The 23,453-nt window shown below is 44.3% G+C and overlaps 2 protein-coding genes across 9 annotated transcripts; one reads left to right on the top strand and one right to left on the bottom strand.

Annotated features, from left to right (window-relative positions):
- Positions 1 to 172: 172 nt before the first annotated feature.
- On the bottom strand, positions 173 to 15,094 carry LOC106660212 (cGMP-dependent 3',5'-cyclic phosphodiesterase-like). Of its 7 annotated transcripts, none has more exons than XM_014383122.2 (11): positions 12,753 to 15,094; positions 10,828 to 10,944; positions 6,414 to 6,667; positions 5,243 to 5,352; positions 4,940 to 5,079; positions 4,281 to 4,494; positions 3,765 to 3,946; positions 2,642 to 3,103; positions 2,267 to 2,551; positions 2,002 to 2,147; positions 173 to 1,891 (listed from the first exon to the last, which is right to left on the bottom strand). In XM_014383122.2, exons 1-11 carry the CDS (start codon positions 12,918 to 12,920, stop codon positions 1,630 to 1,632), a joined length of 2,340 nt encoding a protein of 779 aa, XP_014238608.1. In that variant the 5' UTR covers positions 12,921 to 15,094; the 3' UTR covers positions 173 to 1,629. The 7 variants fall into 7 exon arrangements, with proteins under 7 accessions (XP_014238608.1, XP_014238609.1, XP_023316758.1 ...); XM_014383123.2 differs by having other exon boundaries at positions 2,642 to 3,094; XM_023460990.1 differs by having other exon boundaries at positions 4,281 to 4,491.
- A 4,504-nt stretch (positions 15,095 to 19,598) lies between these two features.
- On the top strand, positions 19,599 to 23,450 carry LOC106660214 (serine/arginine-rich splicing factor 7-like). 2 transcript variants are annotated; one of them, XM_023460992.1, is made up of 4 exons: positions 19,599 to 19,946; positions 20,369 to 20,751; positions 21,678 to 22,155; positions 22,682 to 22,766. In XM_023460992.1, the coding sequence occupies exons 1-3, from the start codon at positions 19,938 to 19,940 to the stop codon at positions 21,688 to 21,690; spliced, it is 405 nt and encodes a 134-aa protein (XP_023316760.1). In that variant the 5' UTR covers positions 19,599 to 19,937; the 3' UTR covers positions 21,691 to 22,155; positions 22,682 to 22,766. The 2 variants fall into 2 exon arrangements, with proteins under 2 accessions (XP_023316760.1, XP_014238614.1); XM_014383128.2 differs by lacking the exon at positions 21,678 to 22,155 and adding an exon at positions 22,991 to 23,450 and having other exon boundaries at positions 19,677 to 19,946; positions 22,682 to 22,912.
- Positions 23,451 to 23,453: the final 3 nt, after the last annotated feature.

The following is a 23,453-nucleotide window of genomic DNA, read 5'->3' as shown; positions in this document are numbered from 1 at the left end:
TATTTATGCAATTATAAATTAAAATATCATCATATCATTTCATGATATTCTTAAATAGTATTTTGGATAATTTAAAAATTCAAACAAGCTTGTTATAAATGTCAAATTTTATATTTTAACTGGGTACATCATGAAATTAATGCACCCTTGTTTATAAATAATGTAAAGCTGGTTTCATTACATGAAACGTAGTTTAATGGTTCTGGAGAAAATTTCCTATTTACAATTTTCAACACGTAAAATTTGTCTGCTACATATAAATTACTGCAATGGATGATATCATTTGATTACTTATTTTGAAAACGGGTTTTATTGCCAAAACATTACTGCTGTAAACTCTTTTCTAATAGACTTAACTTTTTCTGACTAGATGTACTGCTTGATCGATTATTGTAGTTTGACTCTTTTATATATATATCATTTAAAAATAAAATTCATTGACAATTTTAACATGCTACAAATACATCACATACATACTCGAACTTTTTCACTTATAAAATTTCAGACATCTATACTTTCAACCTGAATAAATCTTATTGGCCAATTTATGTATCTAAAGCTCTATAATAATAAATTCTATAACAACTACTTTGACACTCCTAAAGTCCAACTACTCATAACAGTAAATGATGCACAACATTGACTGCATCAGTGACACAGACTAACAACTACTTGCCTGGACAATCAGGCTAAAAAATCTAAAATAGGTTGCAATTTATAACTATTGTATATCTTCTTGGTCATTTTCTTCCTCTAGTACCTACTTTCTACTCATTCTCATCTATATACAATACGTGGTTACATAAAAGAATATTGAAAATACAACATAATATTAAAAATTACTTTTTTGAATTGCAGAACCACATAATAAAATAACTTTAATTGCAACTCGTGCAATAATAAAACAGCTTCCAATAATAAGAATAGAATGTGTTTTAAAAAAAAACAGATGCATTTCTGGTGGTACTGGAATGTTCCTAGGCACAAACAATGAAAACGTGATAGTCAATGAATAATTTCAAAATAAAAACATGAATATGGCTTTGACAGAGGCACAGCTTATTTCGTAAATTCCAGTCTATAGCCTCAATTCTCTATAATTTGTATCTCAGGTACTAAATAATCGTCTATAAGAACCAGATACTTTAAAAACGTCGATTATTGTACATTACGTGGCATTGCAAAGATTCATACAAATCGTCTTTTTAACGGCTAAGTTTTCTTTACAGTTTTAAAAGGAACATTAAAATTTACTTAATTTGGCTTTGGAATACTGACTTGTGTAATATCCATCGCCACGTTAATCCCAACTAATCCCTTAACGGTTAAACAGTTTTTTTTCAATATCTTTCGCTTTTCAATACGAAATTTATCTATTCATCGTTCTTAAATATCCATCGTGATTTTTTTTCTTAATTTTTGAGAATGCCCGCATTCTCGGAAAATTTGTATCCTAAAAATGATTTACAGTACATCGAACTTGCAATACTCTTTACCAATTCGATATGCTCACAAGTCTTCGTTTCAGTCCTAAAGGTTACACGAATCCTCGACAAGGGGCGGGGCGTGAATGAAAATCAATTTACAAAGAGACCCTGTTGCGCGACAATTCTTCTCATCGATCCGACTTCAAACGCCGAAGCTCGGACTCTCTAAGTCGAAATCCATCTTGGTCGAACTCTCGCTCGAGTGGCTCACCGATACCTCGTCGAAATTGTTAAAATGCACGAGCACTTCCTCCTCCAGACGGGCATTCAGCAGTATGTCCATTCCGGTCATTCCTTTTTCGCTGTACTTTTGGAAAATGGCCGTCGCTATTCTCCAGACTTCGCGATTTCTCTCAATTATTTGGACGATCGATTTCACGCTGGGGAACACCATCGCTAGATTTCTGTAAAAAAAATAACGATGATAGTGATAAAGCTACGCGACAAACGTGACGTACGACGTCATTGTTATTTTCGACGCCTTACTATGCGCCAAATCAATGAATATACTAACGTAAACAGCGGCAAAACAAGATTCGTGATGAATTGAACCTGCAGATCCGGTATGGACGCCTTTTCTCTGTCCATCATCTCGATAGGCGCTGTTCCCATGCTCTTTTCCAAGTCGCCTTGCGAGAAGAATTCGTCGTATATTTGTTCCTGCGCGAAGCATCAAGTATTTTAATCATATTCGGGGCTTATCGAACCGGGCGAGAGAATAAAGCGAGAGAAAAAAACAGAAAAAAAAAAGATAAAAAAAAAGCGGAAAATAAACCAACCGCTGTCTGTTTGGAAACTTTCCAGTTCTTCGTCTGATCGTTGAGATCGCAGCAGGTCATGAGCATCGCGTGCAAAAGCTTTCGATGGCTCGGGTTCTTTTTGTCGTAGCATCTCGTGATTTCGCGCTGATCGTCGACGCTCCTGAAGTGCGAGGCCAAGTCCGTGGCGAGAATGTTGTTTCGCAGCAGGTCGAGGGCCTCGCTGTAGAGCGTACCCTTGAGGGTCTCGAAGATGTTGCAGCCCTCGGTGTTTAGGATGCACATCGATTGGGCCAAGTGATGTCTCTGTAGATGAAAATAAAAAGCAAAACCATGAATCACAACAATCGTTCACGAAATTAGTTGGAGTCGAAAAAAGCACGTCCGCAAGCTCACCTCCATCACCGATCCCTCGGAGCTGTAGAGGCTGGCCAAAACCGTTCCGCACTTGGTCTGGAAGGAATTGTTGGTCCCTCGGTGATCGATGTCGTGGCACAGGCAGGAGACCAGAAAGACGAAGGCCTGGAGCTCGGTCATGTGCTCCTCCTCGACCAGTCGCAGATTCTTGATGAGCAGATAGGCGAAGTGCGCCACCGAGAAGGCGTGCATCCAGTTGTGATAGGGCGCGTCCCTGTAGCCCTTCTTCACGTAGAGGGTAAATCTGGCCAGGACGTTCTTCTTGATGCGCCAGCGCTTGATGAAGTTCAGGTCCTCGAACATCTTGAGCACGTAGCAGGGCATGTGTCGGTAGGGCACGGTGCGCGGGCAGAAATTGAACGAGTCGAAGTCCTTGATGTTGTGATCGTCGCCGCAGTTGAGCAGCGCCTGCACGTCCTCCTCTTCAACCTGCAAGTCGACCTTTTCAATTGGACGGAGAAGAGCATTGGAATAACAATGTAGAATAGGCAATAATTGAGAAAATGTTGATTTTACCTGCTGTAACATTTTTTAATTCAATCCACTCGGCGTATACGTAAGGAAGAAACAATACAATGATCGAATTAAAATTTGTTTTGCAAATAAAAAGAGAAATTCAATGCAAGTTATTGCTGATTCGACAAAAGAATTATACGATTTGTAATTGCCAATGTGTGCGGATCATTGAATCATCGATAAGTCGCGCGCGGAGAGGTAGAGCGTCATTACACACATATAGAAAAAAGAAGCAAAAAAAAAAAAACGTGTCGCACGTACGCAGCGCAACACCAACACAGGTACATTATAATACGACGAGTTAGCGAGCGATGATTCAATGATCCGCACACTTGCAGCGCGCGGGTGCGCGATCGACCGAACGAGCAAAAAGTCGTTGATCTTTGGCGTGCGTGAAAATAAAAACAGAACGAAGCGACTCTGCTGTGCATAATAATATAAATAAATGAATGTATACGAGACGCGATCAAATGTTTGTCATTGCGTAAAACTACAAAGTGTATATCTATATAGGTTTTATTGTACGTGAAGTAATTAAACTTTATTACATATATAGCGATCGGTATACGAGATAGGGCATAATTACCTGCATGTGGTACATCATGAGCTCGTTGCTGAGCTTGCTCCTGGCCTGGGCGTCCTGGATCTTTTTGTAAACGATACTGTGCATGATCGAGATGCCACAGTAAATACTGAAAGCCATGGCCACCTCCTCGTCGTTCACGTCGAAATAGTTGCCGTTTATCTTGTTGCAGAGCTGAGCTACACCTGCGCAGAAGCGGAACGTCGCATCATATATACGTATCGATACACACATGTCACTTACACACGACATCGACGTTTGTAATATACACGCGGAGCAGCAGCAGCAGCAGCAGCAACAACAGCAACAGCGACAGCGACACATTTTATATATATTTTATTTATACGATATGTATATTTTACACGTGACGAGAGCTGCCGCCGCGACGATAAGTTGAAGAGTAACAAAAAAAAAAGAAACAAGGAAAAGACACGCACAAGTTTATAATATCAAAGAGAAACACAGAGAGAGAGAGAGAGAGAGAGAGAGAGAGAGAGAGAGAGACAGAGAGAGACGTACCGATGATACCCTTCTCGTCGCGTATCGGGAAGCAGAGTATGTTGCGGGTCTTGAAGCCGGTGACTTCGTCGATGCCGCGATAGAAGAGCGGATGCTCGTAGGCGTTTCTGATGTTGAGCAATTTGCCCGTCATCGCCACATGACCGGCAATGCCCTGGCCAATGGCGATACGCATCTCTTGAGTGCACTGCAACATATAGCGATACACGCGCTGCTGTAAAAAACACGAACGAGTCGAGATCGCCTGGGTTATACATAAAACGTATATACTCTGCTTGCTACATACTATATATGATATAGGATACATTTTTGTATATGAGCATTGATTGTATGCATCGATGCGAAGCAGCGAGTGTGTGTGTGTGTGTGTGTGCGCGCGTTTTTTTATAATACGCAGCGGTGTGCGTGACCGCGATAAAAAAAATGCGAAAAGAGTATATAACGCAAAAAGGAAAAAAGCTGCCGAGGTAAAAAAAAGCTCTAACGAGTCGCGCGTCGTCGTTGCAAGCATGCAATATCGAGAGAGAAAAAAAAGGAAAACTCTTTGCGCTATATAACTCGAAGCGCGCGACTGTGAGAGAGAGAGAGACAAAGTGAGTAGTGTAGAGGGAAAGAGATAGAGAAAAAGAGAAAGATTAGATAAGATATATGCGGCTTACTTCCTCGCTCGGAAGTCCGTCGAAAACCTTGGCAACGAGTTCCTGCTGCTCGGATTCCAAGAGGAAGAGCGAGCAGCGCTCGGCTTTCGTCAATTTTCTCGCCTCGGTCATGATCTCCTTCAAGAGGTCCGTCAGGTCACCTGCGCACAACGACGAGGCAATTATTTATTTTTATCAGAGAAAAGAGAAGGTATATCGTGAACGACGAAATATTCGTTTCATTGCTGACGTCGCTATTGCTGCTACTGCTACTGCTGTTTATTGGTGCACGCGCGGGCAAAACTCTGGTACTATACAACTCACCCAGTCTTGTGAAGAGCCTCTTGGAAACGACGAGTAGATCTTGGCACTGCAGGCGCAATTTGGTCTCCTCTTGACACTTGAGTGTGCTGAGCAACAGACTCAGGCAGTATCTGCAACAAGCCGAACGCCAAACGACGATGAACCTTTCAGTCGGTTTTTTTAATACATATACGATATTCTTTTTCGATTACGACATCTTTTAAATCATAATATATTCCGAATTCGCGCCTTGAACTTGCGAAACTCGCGCACACTATATATACACGACACGCAAGACGGCGAGGCGACTGCGGCAGCTTCCAACCGAGCGCATGTTGCATTTAATATTACGAGATCGTATATAACTTATGTGAACACAAGCTTATAAAATGTGCACGAGTACCGGCACGTGACTCAGCTCTATATAATAAAGTCGCATGCGAGAGCTCGAATCGAGTTTTTCGCGGGCGGGGGAGGGGTGGAGGAAGAAGCACGAAGGAAGAAGAAGAAAAAAAAATTGTAAACAGCGAGTAGGTCGCGAGAGCTGCATTACGACGTTTGTCTATTGTGCATACGAGCCACGCGAGTTGTGTGCATCTATCGATATACACGTCGCGTGCAGCGCGGAAGCAGTAGCCTCGTGGATAATACAAAGTGTCTATGTGTGCTTTTTCATTCTCGTGTGTGTGTGTGTATGTTTTCATCGGAATATAAGCGCGATTTATGATGAAATATCCAGAAATCGAGTCACCGATGCGATACATGCGTTATATATATTTGTGTGCGAGCCGATTGCATGTATAATAATATTGCGCGGCGGCAGCGGCGACGCAGTATATAAATGCAGTATACACACGTGTGCGTCATTGACGCGCATCGGCAGCGACGACGATCGGCCACAACGACGTTCGACGACGACGACGACGACTATTGGCCGAGCCAACGATAATCGAGGCGATGTTTTCATTCGCCACCGGGCCAAAGTAAACCGAGACAATATACAGATCTGTCAGCGACAACAACAACAATAACAACAATTCTCGAGGCGAGGAAAAAGGCAGCACGTGATGCCGGTCACGTGCGCACACGTCGTCGACTACGTGCTATCGTCGTCGCGAGATGCGATGATGCATCCGATTTATTATACGCACTCACGAAAATAATTTTTTTTTATAGGAGAGCTTTGACTCACCTGAAGCACTCTTGGACGATCTTGGTGCAGACCAGTACGGCGCTGGTCTCGGCGTCGTCGATCACGCCCACGAGGCACACCACCAGGGCGACCTGCTGCTTGATCGGATGCTGCACCGGCACGCACAGGTAGACCTCCGGCAACGGTGAAACCATCTCGCGCAATTTCTCGACCAAATCGGCGTTCAGCTCGAGCACCATCTGCTTGCTCGACTCGCCGTTCTGCACGGCTCGTTGCAGCCCTTGGCTCGTAATCTATATCGTAAGAAGAGGCGACGACGCATTATTTTCTATTATCTTTATCCTGTATGTTGTGTTTGTAAACAAATAATAAAAGTAGGCTCGCGCGCCGAGTGATTTTTCTTTCTTCAACTGCTGCACGCAGGGCCTTTGGGGGGCTCGTGGTAGGAGAGCTTGCGGGAGTTGGAGATTCTTGGAAAATATACGTATTCGTGTCGCCTTCCTGTGCACGCGAGGCCTATAGATGGAATGTTTGACCGGTCGCGATCGCACGAGCGAGAGAGAAAGAAAAAGGCCGCAGCTGTCATGGAAAATTATGAGTGTTTACTCAAGCCGCAAGTCGCGCACGAGTGCGCGACGTCTTTTGATCTCGATGGCTGAATTTATTATCGCTAAGCTGCCGCGCGGCCGAGCCTCGTTGTTTCGTCCAAGCGCAAGCTCTCGCTTTTTCTCTCTCTCTCTCAATAGCACATGCCTCGCACTTCGCACTCGTCTCTCTCGCGCCATTATATATTATGTTTAGAGTATATACTTTGCACACGCACGTACGTATATTATACGAGCTTTAACAGCAGCCGCAGCACAGACTCGGCATATTTTTCAGCCCGCTCATTATTTGCTTACGTGCATTTTTCGTCGTTAGTATACGTACGTATACGTACCCCGGGTGAGTCAGCTGCGCGTTGTACTTACATACACGAGCTCGTTATGCTAGTACACGAGCAATATACATACGCGCACAGAGTCACGAGGTCTGGTCCATAGAGGCACTGGCAGTTTTTTTTTTTTTTTTTGCGAGCGCACACGAAATATTCCGCATGACGCCGCTTGCGTGCGCGCGATCGTGCACGCCGATATCACACGTCCGCGTCAAGTATAATATACGACAGCGCACTCGAAGCTCGTCGAAAAAACATTGACCTCTCTCGCCGGGACCGACGACGCTACATTGCACGCAGCCGGATTGCGCGTATGTATCAGCGCGTCGAACGCTGCGACCAATTCTCGTACACAATTTATAATATATACTAAATAATATGATAAGAGTTTGGCCGGATGCGATCGCCTCTGCGCCTCGTGCCTACACAATTACGCATGTATAACGATGAATAATTATGTGCGTATGTGCGAAATGGAAATCAAGCGATCGATGATCGAGAGATCGAACGAAGCGATAATGCATACCGCATCGCGTATCGTGAAAAGAGACGCGTGCGAGCGACAGATCGTGCGGACTAAGCGCCGATAAGGAAATAGTCACGATCCGCGACGTCGCAAACATGGGTGTGCGCCGTGAAATACATGCATCTATATAATACATCTATATAACATCATTACGATACAACAATGCCGTACATAACAATAATTTGCTCGCACACGGTGCGTTGGCATAATATGCCCTGTTCGTGCGCAATACGTCGATGCCCACTTGTTGTTTGGCGCCTGTGCATGTGCGGTGACAGAGATATCGCGGCCGAATTTACGCGTAATACATTTCGTATAATATGATTATTCCATCGCACTTATGTGTCTGTATATGATTATCGGCTGCTGCCGTTGCCTCCTTATCAGACGCGATGTTTTTCGCGCGAGTCTCGACTTTGTTTTTTCAAAACATCGCAGACAGCTAAGGCATCAGCCGCAGCAATGGAGAAGACAATCGGAGTCGTTATCGCGCACGCAGGGCCAAGTGCACTCGACGCAACGACACACACGAAAAAAAGAAAGAAGAAGAACGAACGAAATAAAGAAAGAAGAAGAACGAACGAAATAAAGAAAGAAAAAGACGCCGCACGTTTATCATGATAATGCTCGCATGTATCATAATAAAAGGACAATCAATCATTTATCCAATATACTCTCCTCACGCCCATCGAGTTTCCCTGTAACGAATTAATTCTCGTGATACCCCAATATAATACAATAATAACTCGAAGCTCGGCTCTGACGGCCTGGCAGCAGCGGCAGTGGCGGGCATTTCGCAAAAAGAGAGGAAAAAAAAAATTATTCAATCCGACAGTGTAGCAAGTTTGTAAGAAGTTCCTACGCGAACGGAAACGTATGTCGTTCGTCGGCTCACGCATGCACACACACACATGCGGACTTATTATACGCACGGGGCACATTGAACATATTCCACATCCTAATTTGTTCAAGGCGTGTGCGCGAGCTCGTGTTCCGGCTTAATCGAGTTAAGCGAGCGAAAAAACGGCCGGATTGCACAATTTACACAAAGCGACTTTTATCGTTTTTTTTCCTCCTTTTTCTTTTTCGTAAGCTTGTACATAATACGCCGAGTGCGTTAGCTCGAACTCGGGTGAGTGAGAGAAAGAGATAAGCGGCTCGTTCATTAAAATGCATTAATAATATACACGTTATATGCATATGTGCGAGCTGTCTCTTTCTCTCTCTCTATCTCGCTTTCTGCATCGAGTTAGAGAGAGGCTAGACGTTTTTAACTGCGGAAATAACACATCCGGACTTTTCCGCTCTTACTCTCATTCTCTCTCTCTCTCTCTCTCTCTCTCTCTCTCTCTCTCTATTGGCTACAGTGTGTGGGTATATCTCGCCCACGTATGTGATCGTTATGAGTTCAGCGCGTGCATATATATCATCACCCGAAGCCTACGCTCCATCAACGGCTGCTTATATATATAATAATACAGCTACTGCTGCTGAAGTAATGGCAACACTCCACTCCACTCTCTCACTCACTCATGCGCGCGCGCGAAATTTCCTTCTTTGATTTATGTATACTCACGCGATCGAATTCGCGATACATATCGAACTTGTATGTGTGTGCCGCTCGCTGCTTTTATCGGCCGTATTATCGACGAAAAAAAACAACAAAAAAAAAAGAAAAAGAAGAGAAAAAAAAACAACAAAGCCCCGAGGAGATTACGTCAAGTTTACGCGAGAACGTCGCGACCATGGAATAACAAGTGGCAACTATATAGGCGGCAGATATACAGGCCGCGTATTTAATAAAAAAAAAAAGAGGGAGAGGGAGAAAGAAAATAAGAGCCGATCGAGCTCTGGCTCGAGTGTTAAAAAAAAAAAAAAAAATGAAATAAAAATAAATAACAAGAGCTCGCGCCGTGTCACGGAATCGCAAGCACAATTTCGCGTTCTAAATTATTGTTTTTTTACATAAAATTTGTTGTGCGTGCGTGGCGCGGGACACGTAGAGAGATCATCAAAACAGCGTATGATACGCGTCTTGACAACGAGATATAATAACGTTTTTAATTTCGAACGAGAGCCCGAGCGTCGCGCGATATGACCTAATACGCTCATCGTGTGTGCTTCGATGTATGTATAGTACTACTCTGTTTTTGCGAAAGCTCCGGGTTTTAACGCTTGTTATTAAAACGCGGTACGACTATGTAACGCAAATACACACGCATACACGAGCACGCGATGATTTCATTCATTCTCATTGAATATATGGCAGAGGCGGAACGCATATGTAGGATGTAAATTGCATTTGGAAAGAGAGTAAAAAAGGGAGGGAGGGAGAGAGCTGCTGCAGCCGTATGACTCGAATTTATCATTGCGCGACAAATACAAATACCCACGCCTGATTTATATCGTGAACTTCTGTCTGACACTGTTTCGCTCGTGTATCATACATACGTCAAATTGTTTGATTCAAGTGTATACGAGTCAAGAAGAAATTTATTAAGATGGAATAAAAAAGCAGCACTCTCGACTCGTCGTATATTCGTGCAATATAATATAATTGCTGCTGATCTCGACCGAGGCAGCGCTCGAGTCGGTTTAATATACATCGGAGCTACAAAAACAAAGTCTTTGGCCACTACTGTACACAGAGATGCCATAGCATCAAGTGGTAGTGCTCCGTAGCAGCAGCAGCGTTGCGTTGCGTCAGGCTTGCGGACTTGTCTCTCGTTCGAGTCGAGATTTTTTCATTGATGCCATCAAGTTCAATTAGGCTTGGACTCGCGAGGAATACAAGGCACATGTAAAAGCGAACGAGACGCGCAGGGGGGCTCTGATCATTCTCGGTGCAGTACATATTAAGTTCTCTCTATTGGCTCTACTGTACTGTACGTGTGCACTGCAAGTTGCGAGAAGCAGAGAGCTTGAACGCGTAACGCGTCGTGGTATAGGCGATAATAATATGGAAAAACGAAAACAAAAAAATTACTTACGGGAAATCGTAGCTCCTGTTGGAGTATCGTCTCGCCCAGGACATGTATGACCATCTCCTCGGTCTCCTTGCGCACCGGCGACAGGAACGACAGCTTGGCACCAGTTGCGTCTTGAAACTGTTCTCACGAGCGAAGAATAAGAAGACGACGACGATCGAGAAGCAAAAACATGCAAGAAAATTTGTGGTTTATAAAAATATTTCTCACTGACGTTCGTAGACTGTTCGTGGTGCGTTATATAGTATATGCGCGCGAGGGAGAAAATGAGAGAGGCTGAAGAGAGCGAAAGAGGGCGAAAGAGAGCTGCAGAGAGTGAAAGAGTGAGTGAGAGAGACGCGACTTCCGCTACATCAATTTTCAAACTGAAATGTATTTGCTGCTGCCTGGCTGCCTATAGTATAGTTGCTATACATGTAATACACACACGCACGCGTGCCGCGCGTCTTTCTCGCTGCAGCAGCGGTGCAGAATCGCAATATTCGCACACATGCCTCTGCCGTACGTATGTATTCGTTAAAGCATGGAAAAATTCCAGGCGAGCTTTTTAGCTCCCTCTCCGTGTCTCTCTCTCTATCTCTCGCGCGCTCAAGCTGATGCTTTTTGCATAGTACAGCGACACGCATACGTTATAGTATAGTATCGCAGCAGCAGCAGCAACAGTCATCGGTGCATTGTGCAGTCGGTCAACTTGTGCTTACCCACACGAATACTTATATAGATGTATAGGTGCACATGCATAGTAGTAACATTATATAACTTGCAGTGTGTATGCCGCCGCCACTGCACTTCTGCTATCTATCGCAGAAAACCATATTACTCTCGGCGTGTACATATATATAAGAGCGAGCGCAAACAAAGCAGCAGCGCGCGACACATACGAGAGAGCATGTGTATCGATAGAGATAGATATACAAACACATTCATATACATAGCATATATTTATGATGAAAATACAGAGACATATTACACACGGACGGAAAGCTAAGAGAGGGAGAGACTAGACCCGATGCGCATCTAGCGGTGCATCGACGTGCATCAGCAGCAGTGGCGGCGGCAGCATCGCGTGCACACACACTCACATACAAACACACATAATATATCTATATCTCTCGTGTATAACCGGGCATGAATGTGAGCATTGTCCTCGATAGGCACATCTGCGCGCGAGCTTGACTCGATATATGTAGATATGTGTATATTATATGTGTGTGTGTGTGTGAGCAGTGCACGAGGCACACACACAAGCCACGGAGCTTTATCAATATTACGCCGAGGCAAGAGACTCGCGCGTCCGACTAAGAGAGATAGAGATAGAGAGGCCCGTGGCATTATTATGTACATGCATGTTATAATACAGTTGACAGCGCTCAAAACATCTATCTCCGGTATATTACACACGCACACACACACATGAATGTTAGTTATAACGTGCATACGTGCAAGTTGCCTTGTATAATCTCTCTCTTTACGTCTCTCCCCGTCTCTATCCGTGCGCATACAATACACTGTATAACATACGTTATAGACGTTTGCATACATCCGATGCGTGATAAAAAAAAAGGAGGCATATGTGTACAATCAATCGCTATACAACTGCCAACGTAAACAACGGCGACGGCGACGGTAGAGAACGCGACGAGGCAAGAGCCGCAAAAAAGCTGCGAGGCACAGCTCGTCGAATCGTCATTACTCTTTACGCGACGATGATTATTTTTATTATATTTCAACAGTCGTTGAGCGGAGTACTGATAATTCGTCGTCGTATGCGTTGCTGTTGCCCCGCCGATGCCGCAATATACGCACGAAATTGCGCGTATACCCCCGCGATCCGGTACGTAACGAGAAAGTATAAAATTTGAAAGAAGAAGAAAGAAGTAAAATAACGGCTACAGTTGAATGAGAAGTAACATGGATGTAAAACTTACGTATCGGTTGAGCTTCTGCTGCACCGAGGTGCAGGGCAAGTCCGAGAGTTCCTGCAGCAATGGCAACGCACTCTCGTCCGTATCTGTCGCGGCAGCACCACTTGGACTCAGGCTGCCGCTGCTACTCGCGGAATGTTGCTGTGGCTCGTCGCTACTGCTGGGATTCATCCTGTCCGTCTCTGTCGAGAGTCGCGATCGACTCCGTTGTCAATTGGCTTATTAGCTTTTCTGTCTGTTTTTATGATTCTCGCGCACGAACACGAGGGCCACACGAGCAACTGGTGCAATAGATCCGAAACTGTTTGTCAAATGTTATAGAGACGTTGTAACACGTTGTTTATTTGGACAGCGAGGCTGAATAACTGTCAAAACGACGACGTCGGCGACGATTCGGCCAAAACTCGTGTCCTCTTGTTGCGCATCTCCCTATACACGTATAGATTTGCTATGCTAGCTTTGCTATACGGACGTAACGTAATTGCACGGCTCCTGTTGCAGCTAGACTCGCTTCTCCGCACTCGAATTGGCACGCTCGAGACTCGGCTTTTCTGCTACTGATCCGTGCCTGCACGCCGCACAGGCCTCACTGACTGACTTTTTTTACTTCTTCTTCTTCTCGGCTTCTCTACCTCGTGTATTTATAAGTGTGCAGCAGCAGCAGCAGCAGCAGCCGCAGCGTCTCGCTTACTACACGTACATGTGACACAAACGCACACACGCACGGATCCGAGAGAGGCAGGCAGACAGACAGACGGATACAACAGGGAGCCCCGCTGCAGCACACGCAGCTAGCACGACGCGCACACGACTCACAGGTATTATGGTACGAAGAAGAGAGACAGACGCTCCGAGCAGCAGCACGCATGCACGCACGCTTTGGCCAGGCAACGCTTTCTTTTCCCCCTTTAACTTCGACACGGATGTATATATGTCATTCACAGCAGAATAGCTTATATAGTTGTGTGCGAGCAGAGCACAAACAGTAAACTGTTTTGCTGCCGAGTGAGTCTCTTTAATTCTCCTTTCCGAGATAACGACGACAACAACACACGGATCGCGCTAGACGCGACTAACGATTCCAAGATCAAAACAGCATCATCAGCATGTCAACAAAAACAACAACAACAACAACAACAACGACGACGACGACGTCCAAGTCTATGTATGTGGAGGCGCAATCGAAGCACGAGTTAGATGAAATTCCGGATGAGCCGATCAGTCGACTGTAGTTCTATATATGACGACGACGATGAGCAACAGTTCGGAGCAGTAGTGAAGCACGACTGCGACGACGATGAGAGATGCTCGCGACTACGAGTGGCGGCGACCACATAGCAGGTAGATATGCACAGATATATAAGCTGAGAGCTTAGCAGCAGCCTCTATACATAATAGCCGTTGCTGCGTTCGGAGAGCCCGTCTAAAACACGCACTGATGCTGATCTCTCGAGCATCAGCGGAGCAGAGCAGAGGCCGCGATGACTGAATGCTGCTGCTGCTGCTGCGTGCAAATTGTACTCCTCCTCGTGTGCGCGTGTGTATATAGTACGACGGCTTATGTATACGTCAAGTCTCGGACTCTAGTGTCTGCGTGAGTGTGTGTATATACACAAGCTGAGAGAGCCGAGGCTACTATACTCGCGTGTGCACGTTGACTCCGCTGTACGTATGCGCGCTACTATATGCAAAATAGCTCATCCGCTGTTGCCTGCCTGCACCGAAGAGACAGACACACGGATGCACACCGACGACGGTCTCTCACAAATTGACAAATTACACACTCGATGTGCAGCAGCGCACAATACAAATACACAGTCCGATGTATACCTTGTGTACGTCGAATTACAATAGACGTGTAGTAGTCTTGCCAAGGGTATATCACTGGCAGCACATAAAAAAGCACCAGCTATACAACGATACGAAAGTTCGTGCAAGTTGGAGCAAGCCCACAAGGCGTCGGACAGACAACTGATGTTGCGGACGCGGCCTCGTCTGCATACGACGACAACAACGAGTCGCGTTCAAGAGTTTGCGATATCGTTGAGAGCTGAGCACACTCGGCGCACGGTATAATATACAATAGACACTCGAGAGTCGAGTCGAGTCGAGTTCGTGGATGGTCGTCCCGCGCGCGCACGCCACAAACACACGGATCCGGGGGAGCTGCTCCACTCGCAGTAAAACTGCGACTGCTGCGCGGCGCGTTCGTTGCTGCCTGCTGCTGCTGCTGCTGCTTGCTCGTAGTCTGGCTTTTTCGCACTCACACACACGCACGCACTGAATACAGAATACATACACACAGCAGCACAGGGCGAGCAGATATCGGGGCGCTCGGGAGCGCGAGGAGGCAACGACTCTCGCTGTCTCCGTCTATCAGCTATCTGCGCCTCGCGCGCACGCCTCGTGCAATTTGCACGCAGCATAACGCACACATACAAAGACGGTCTGCCGGATCGCTGCGGTACGTATACATACACACGCATTCGCGGTGGTGGCGGCGGCGGCGGCGGCGCGCACGAGGCACCCACACGCGAGCCGCCAGCTTTAGTATAATGTATCTATATGGAGCTATATGTGCAAGACTGTGTATAACTATATCTCTCGAATACGAGCAGTGCTTCTGCTGTTTGGCCCCGTGCACGATGCGCGCGGCGACGCTCGCGCACGAGCTCACGGCTTTATTTAGTGGATGGATGCAGCAGCCTGAAGAAACGTCCCCGGCTAGCTCTGGCATTTCGGAGCACGTTACACGCTCGTAATTCGCAGCTGTCTCTCTGTCGCGCACGCCGTAACGTATTAAACGTGCATGTCATTATTGAGACGCAGGCATATAACTCGAGTCGTTGCGTATCGAAGCTGCCTCGTGCAACGAGCAAAACGTTTTCAGCCGAGAGAGAGAGAGAGAGAGAGGGGGGGGGGGGGGGGGGAGATGACGTTTATGCACTCAGTCCTGTCGTACACGACTGCAGCACGGGCTGCGTAGCTAAGCGCAGATGAATGGAGCAGTCGATGCGTCGGGATCTCTTTCGTACTCGGGGCTCCAAAGCCGCGCCGGCCACGCGAAAAACACGGAACAAACATCTTGTCGAGCATCGATGCATCAGCAGCAGCAGCAGCCGCGAGGAATGCCCGTATAATGCATGCGGGAATCGCGTGTGCCGCCAACGACTCCGCCGGAGCACGGACGGACGCCACTTTATATCTGCATCGCTCGGCATGCCGCGATCGTATATACAACCTATTGCTCTCGAGCCTAAGTATATTATATAGCCAGAAGACTCGAGAGTCTGCGGCTGGAAAAGTACTCGGCGGATCGTCGTCGTCGCGTCTATACGTGTAGTGCACAGGCGCCAGTGCAGCAGCAGCAGCGCGTAGTGCACTATATAACGCATGGATTTTCCCCCGCGCGCGCGAGTACAAGTGCAGCGCAAGTGCAGCTATAATATATCTGCTGGTGAGCACGAGCTGTGCAGTTCGACCACTGATGCTGCTGACCGCTCGTGTGTATGTCCGCCTGTGTGTGTACTTGTAAGCAATTGCACAGTGCATTCGCGCCTATAATAAAAGAGAATATAAAAACGAGCCACGCGAGAGAGAAGAAAAAAAAAACGAGAGCGTCGACGCCACCAGCACCGCCGCTTCGTCGCGATTCAAAGATAATAATTCTCTATCGCGAGAGCTCGACGATCGCGACTCGCGGCCAATTGACTGCTGACTGCGCTTTTATTATATTGTATAGGCAGGCGTGCGCGTCACGAGCTCGCGAGTCGAGCTTTTTTTTACAATGGATCGCGAGAGCTTGATCTAAGCCTCGTCGTCTTCGTTGTCGATGCGATCTCAGAGATAAGGACTGCGCTCGCTGCTGCTGCTGCCGCTGCCATTTTTTTGTTCTCTCCTCTCAAGCTTTTCTGTTCTTTTTATTCGTTGCTGCATGCATGTATGCGCCAGCCGATCCCCGAGCAATTTCCCGCGCCGATCTCGCGCGATGAATACGATATCGCGTGCGTTCTATATAGCTAGCGCCAGCCACCACTGCGAGTTCACTACTCGAGTACATTATGTAGTATATACTTGAGGCGACGACGACGACCTTGAAAAACCTGAAGCGGCCCCGCGTGCAGCAGCACACATTCCTTCCAAGGTCGTTTTGTAGATCCTCGCTCGCTCACGAGTGAGAGAGAGAGAGAAAACGATCTCGCCTCCGATCGTCGCGTATGCGTAAGTGTATAACATATAACAGCATACCGATCTCGAGGCGCTTGGCTGGTACGCGCGTCATCGCTTCGGCGTCGTCTGCGCTTTGATAGCCGCCTTTTCACCGTATACGTACAACATACATACTCGTAATATAGTAGTAGTAAATATGCGCATACTTTCCCTTTGAAAATATGATCCTCGCGACAAATCTCCGCATGGCCACACGTACGCTTTTTCTCGAATTTTTTTTTCCTTCGGCTCTGAAAAGAAAGCTAAGAAGGATAAAACGCATGTGCAGCTGGCAAAAATGTCCGATACGATATGCGAGAATATAACGCATACTTGCGTGCGTGCGCGCGGCTGCTGCTGCTGCTGCCGAGCTTTATATACGCGCGCGCGCTTACGTACATGTGCATGTGCTGCAGTGTATAAACATTCGCATTCCTCGCGCCAGGACGATTTCGCTGCGCGGCGCGTACATATATACTGTCGCGACGCTGTAACGAGCGGCGACATTCCTGCCCCGCGAGTAAAAGTACCTTCGACTGGCGCATATTATACGCGTACATGTGTGTGCTGTATTATATACCTGTGCTCGCGTGCATAGCCCCGCGCGGAATTTCTCGATTGCGATGCGCTTTCACGCCTCTGATATGCCACATCCAGCCTCCACCGCCACCTCCTCCTTCTCGATATAATATATGCGTGCACTGCAAGGGAGCCAACTGCACGCGCTTGCATCTTCCTCGCTCGACAAAAAAATTCAGAACTCCGGGCCTTTTTTTTTCTTATAATTCGTTCTTCGGGCATTTCTTCGAGCTGCCTCGAGAGTTCTGCAAGAGAGAAAAATAAAACGAAGAAAACAACTAATTTGCAATCGTCCTACGCGCGTTACGTTATTTAATATGCCATCCCGGATGTCCGAAATTAATTAATGCTCGCCTGATGCCCGTGAACGCAATGAGCGAATTCGTCGTAATTATATCATCGTGTCGACTCGACTCGTGTGTGTATCTGCGCGTCTCCGATTGTTATTGTTGCTAAACGCTAGCACGGCCATGTATATAATCGCGCGCATAGAGAGAAGAAAAAAAGGAAATGAAATAATTACGGTCGCGCAAACAAAAGAAATCATTAAAACAAAAGTATACGACGTGTATATGTAAAATACACTGCAACGGGCTGGTCTGTGCGCGCGCGCGCGAAGCTATAAATTTTCTTGTTTACAGGAGAGTAGACGACGACGGTATAATGAAACGACATGTGGTATCCTCGCTCGCCAGTAGTATCCTGCCACGAAATTTTCCACAAATTCTTCGGACGAGCTCGGAAAATATTTGTTCGTCGCTCGTACGGTTGATTTTCGATAAAATCACGTTTAATGCATCTTCGTTGGAATGTGATTTTTCCGTATAAACGAGAAAATTGGAATGAATACACTTTTCGAAAAATTAATAGTTTCGAATTGCATGAAATTTCCAAGCAATCATTAATTTATTTAATTGCTTCTAAAACGGACAAGACATATCTTTCCGAATCTTGGACATTTATTACAGAATTAAAACGTTAATATTGTGTCAAATTTTTTAAATTTCCATGTCGAGGCAAGTTTACTCGATAAAAAACTACTGTGACCATGGTCGGTTCAATTTTGTTTTTTCGAAGCAATTTCCACGTAAAAAAACAACATTTTAATGATAATCACTTACATACGTTTGCGTTGCTAACCTATGAAAAATAACTCGAATATGCCCTCGCAAACTGAGATATGTGCTTGTTTTTATGCTTTCTTGACGGGGTGTCACGACGTCGATGATTTATTAAAAAAAAAACAAAAAAAAAAGACAGAAAAGACAATCTCTTTTATTAAAGCTCATGAGTAATACTGGAATAGATTCTATAGGTACCCCATATTTCCGAGAATGAAAATAAATATTATTAGAATAGGTTTTGACGAAATTCATATAATATCGTGAACCGCGTCATTTATTTAGTTACAAAATGAAATAATTATCCATCCTAATGATTCCTTTAGTGAGGCTAAATGACGTTATTTTATGACCTCGTTTAATAACTTCCTCGTTTCAACGCTCACTTCAATTTAATCTTCTGCGTAATAAAACGTGAGAAAAATTCATTCAGCATTAAATAAAAAAAATTTACAACGAAATTTAATCTGGTTATAAAAGCAAATCTCTATAAAACATCGTTGACGCAAATTGATTTTTTACGTTAAAATCGAAAAATAATCAGATTAAACAGCGACTATTAACGCGAATTTCGTAGGCGTAATTTCAAAAAACGCTCACTGTCGAATCTTCGAAATTCCTCACACACGCGTGAAAGACGTATATTCAAATTAATCAAAAGCTCGCGCGCCATGCAGCCTAGCCGCCCATTTTTAACGCGCATCTGACTCGAGTGACTCAGCACAGATGCGGCAGTGCTGCTCTCTACAGGTCTTCCAGACGAAGTTGAATTTTTTGCGCGCATGCTGCCTTCTGGGTTCATGTGGTTGCCTATCGCTAGGCAGGCGTATCGAGAGAACTAGAGGCCGGATATAACCTCACAGACACTATATCTATATATGTTTTTGGCGTTGTAGCTCGTGCACTTCTATAGTTCCCTTCTATAGTTCATGCCTCATATCTACATGTAATTAACATGTCTGTGTGAGCCGCAAGTGTGTACGTGTTACGTTAGCGTGTACGTGTGTGTGTGTGTGTGTGTACTGTGGCAAACGAACGCTGAGCCCAGCGAGGAAGGAGCGCCTTCACCAGTGTACGGCAACGTACGCCATTTTGTGCAACGAATACTCTGCGTGTGTGACTCGTCGAGTTAGGATCTGAACTTGGTCGTTGAACGAGCAAAAGTTTCGATCGATTTGCCTGTGGCACGGACGTCCCGTAACAAGCTCGTTCATTCGCGAACGGCGACAGATATTCACCTGGACGGATATCAAACAAAAAACAAAAGCCGAGCACCAAGATGAGTAAGGTAAGGACAGCCGATGCACAGCTTCATATTGTTCCTAACCCAGCGAAGAGAGAGAGAGAAAGAGAGAGAGTGACGCATATCTCCGGCTTCCATGTGTTATAGACGATTTGCCTTCATTTTTTGTCTCGTTATCGCGTTCAGTGCGTGTCATTGCGTCTGTGTGCGAGATTTGCACTTAGTGCTGTCGCTTGTAAATTTCGTTCATCAAAAACATTAACCGCATCGCTGTATAACGAACATTTACTGCAGCCTCGATCAAGCCTTTACACTCTCCACAAGCGAGAGACTAAAATCGATTAAAAGTAATTGATTTCTTTGCCACGCCATCGCATTCCCAATGGCAGCTACGGAAATTTTTCGTTTTCAGGTTTGAAGAACTTGAACGCCCTGATGTGAATGTTTTTTTTGTTTTTAATTTTCAGATGTCTCGTTATCCGTCAGACTGCAAGGTCTATGTTGGTGACCTTGGAAACAGTGCCACGAAACAGGAGCTAGAGGAAGCCTTCTCCCATTATGGCCCTCTCAAGAACGTATGGGTCGCCCGTAATCCCCCAGGGTTCGCTTTCGTCGAGTTTGACGATCCTCGCGATGCCGAGGACGCCGTTCGAGCTCTCGACGGTCGGACCGTGTGCGGTAGGCGGGCCCGCGTCGAGATCTCCAACGGCAAGCGAAACTTCAGGGACCGTGGCCCACCGAGACGGGGGGGTAGCGGGCGATCCTATGGCGAAGAGAGGTGTTACGATTGTGGAGAAAGAGGCCACTATGCAAGGGACTGCCCCAGGAATGGAAGGACCCGTAGACGCAGGTATGTCACTACGTGAAGTTATTTAATATTTAAATTACCGTTTTTTTTGCTCTGATGATGTTACACTGTTTAGCACTGTAATATCGTCGGATCCAGGTGCGGCGTTCCGTCGATTCTTCAAATCAATACAGGATAAAACTGTTTGTTTTCGTTCTGCAAGCATGAGTGAAAACTGTTTTTTTAATTCGACTCTGTGTATTTGGTTTAGTTTTTGCTCGTTGCTCTGACTGATTGGTTATAATGCTAAGGTTTTACCTCGTGTCATTAACAATTTAATTATTATAAACTTTTAAATTTAGCAACACCTGACATGATGTCTCAATGGTTCTTGTAGCTATGTGGATTAAAATATTGCGGACACCATTTTCATAGTGTTTCTCTTTATCGAGTTGAACAACAATAAGAAACATTTTATGAAAAAGATTTAATAAGTAATCCATGTGCTTACAACATGCAGTGCTCTTAGAGTATACCCAAACTATTCACTTGATATTTTAATTATTTATTGCAGTTAAAACTAGATAGCATTTGAGCTCTTAGGAATTCTTGATAAAATCATAAATTCGAATGTAATCGATGAAGTAAGTTTTGCAGTTTTGTTAATTTTTTTTTAAAGATTTTATTTATTATTTATCTTCAAAGAAAAAAAACATTTGATATGCAACAGCCTGTGAAAACTGCTTTCAGCATTGAAAATTGTTGATATTATCACAAAAAATATACCTAAATTCTAACTTGGTTAATTTAAATATTTTTTACACTAATACAAATATTTTTATTAATGAAAAAAACAAAAATTATTAATTTCAATAGATTAGTTTAAAAATTGAATAAAAACAATTGATAAATGAAAGAAATGTAAAAGCTGGTGCACAAATACAATCATCAGAGAACATTATCCATGTAATCCTGCCCATTATTTGTAGGAGGTGCGGCTGAGCAGCATACGCATGTGACTATTCGACTCGCGACATTCACCTAATCTACTTGGGTTCACTTTGCGATGCACCCCTCTGCATAGTTACAGCGTGTAGAGCACCTACCTACTGTATGGGTATACTTCTGCACTACGAGACACTGAACAGAGAAAGAAAATAAGATCAATCAATGAAAACAACATACGACAGCGAGCAAAATGCAATAATGTGTGGGGCACTTCGTTTCTTCTAACCATCGGCACTTCTCTGCGCTTCGGCTCAGTCCTCCGCTTCTTCGTGTCTTCGTTCAGCTCCATGTTTATGCCTTAACATCGCATAAATGCATAGCGCATCATCTCTACTCTTAAAACGCCTCTACACTAGCCCTCGTCGACACATCTCCAATAATCTCCAATATACCGCGATTTTCGAGAAACTGCTCTGCTATCGTCCCCTTCGATCGCGTAATCACGACGCTTCTTAATAGGTATACAAAATCAAAGACAGTCGACTTTCATTATTTAAATAGTTAGGATATCATTTTTTATACTTATTATTAAGACATATAGAATTGGTTTCATGTTTATTTTGGTGAGTAATTGAGGGGAAATTGACTATATTAAAATTCTAATAAATAAAGTAATTCTCCAATCTTGAAAAATCTACTTTTTAACAGTATATAAAAATAATTGTAAATATAGCTAAAATTTGTTATTTCAGAATCAAATTATAGAATATTTTTTAAACGCTGACATGGTTTTGCCCAGTAACTTATTTGGACGTGGACTTGAATTATTTTTATTTCTAGTTAACTTAGAAATAATTTTGTTAAAATAGAAACAATTTTCTCATTTACTGCAATTATTATTTGGTTTACTGCAATAATTATCATTATTCTAACGGTATCGCTGTTAAGACGAGTAAAGAAATAGTTTTTATGTGGGCGAATTTTTTCGTTACATAGGCATATATTGTAGCGATCAATTTTAATAATCTTCATTCGTTCTTATTAGGTCTGCTTCTCGATCACGATCACGCTCACGATCTCGTTCACGGGCCCGTGGAGCCACTGGAGCCAGGCGTTCCTACTCACGATCTTTATCTCGCAGCCGCTCACGTAGCCGTAATGGTCGCCCAAGGACGTTAAGCAAGTCCAGATCCCCAAGAAGCCGCACACCACGCAGATCCAGGTCTGGAACTCCACGCTCCCGAACATAAGCGAAAACGGCACGATATAACGTCTGGTAAGTTTATTCAGAAGTGACTTTTAATAAATGTTTAAAAAATTTTCTTTGTTTATAACGAATTCATTCATATTACAGGTTATAACTTGTTTAAGATGACATACTGAAATAAAACAAAGCTGAAACATCCCCGAAATACAACTGGACTAAAATTATAATAAAGTGTCAAATTCGTTTGATTTTTTACTACTATCATTGATTTGTGCGCTATACTGCATAATTTTATAACTTTAAGTTAATTTTTGTATTATTTCCCATTGTATCATTTTGTGATTATTTAATGCTAGGGTAATCAAACTAATTTAATGTAACAGATATCTTAATAGACTGGGTTGCTCTATACACATATATGTGTAATCTATGAAGTGCTTAGTTTTTTCATCGTCGAATAACTTCAAATACCTAATTTATTGTGAGAACTTTGCAAACATATATTAATCATGATTGACTGTACAAGTAGAAATTCATTATTGTGAATTAAAAGTTCATGGATGTAATTCTGCTTTAAATAAATGAATTAGATTTTGGAAACGAAAAATGT

The sequence above is a fragment of the Trichogramma pretiosum genome, unplaced genomic scaffold (assembly GCF_000599845.2).
Source record: "Trichogramma pretiosum strain Unisexual culture from Peru unplaced genomic scaffold, Tpre_2.0 scaffold18, whole genome shotgun sequence".
NCBI classification, from domain to species: domain Eukaryota; kingdom Metazoa; phylum Arthropoda; class Insecta; order Hymenoptera; family Trichogrammatidae; genus Trichogramma; species Trichogramma pretiosum.
Note: the sequence above shows the minus strand (reverse complement) of the source record. Positions and strands in the feature narration are given on the sequence as shown.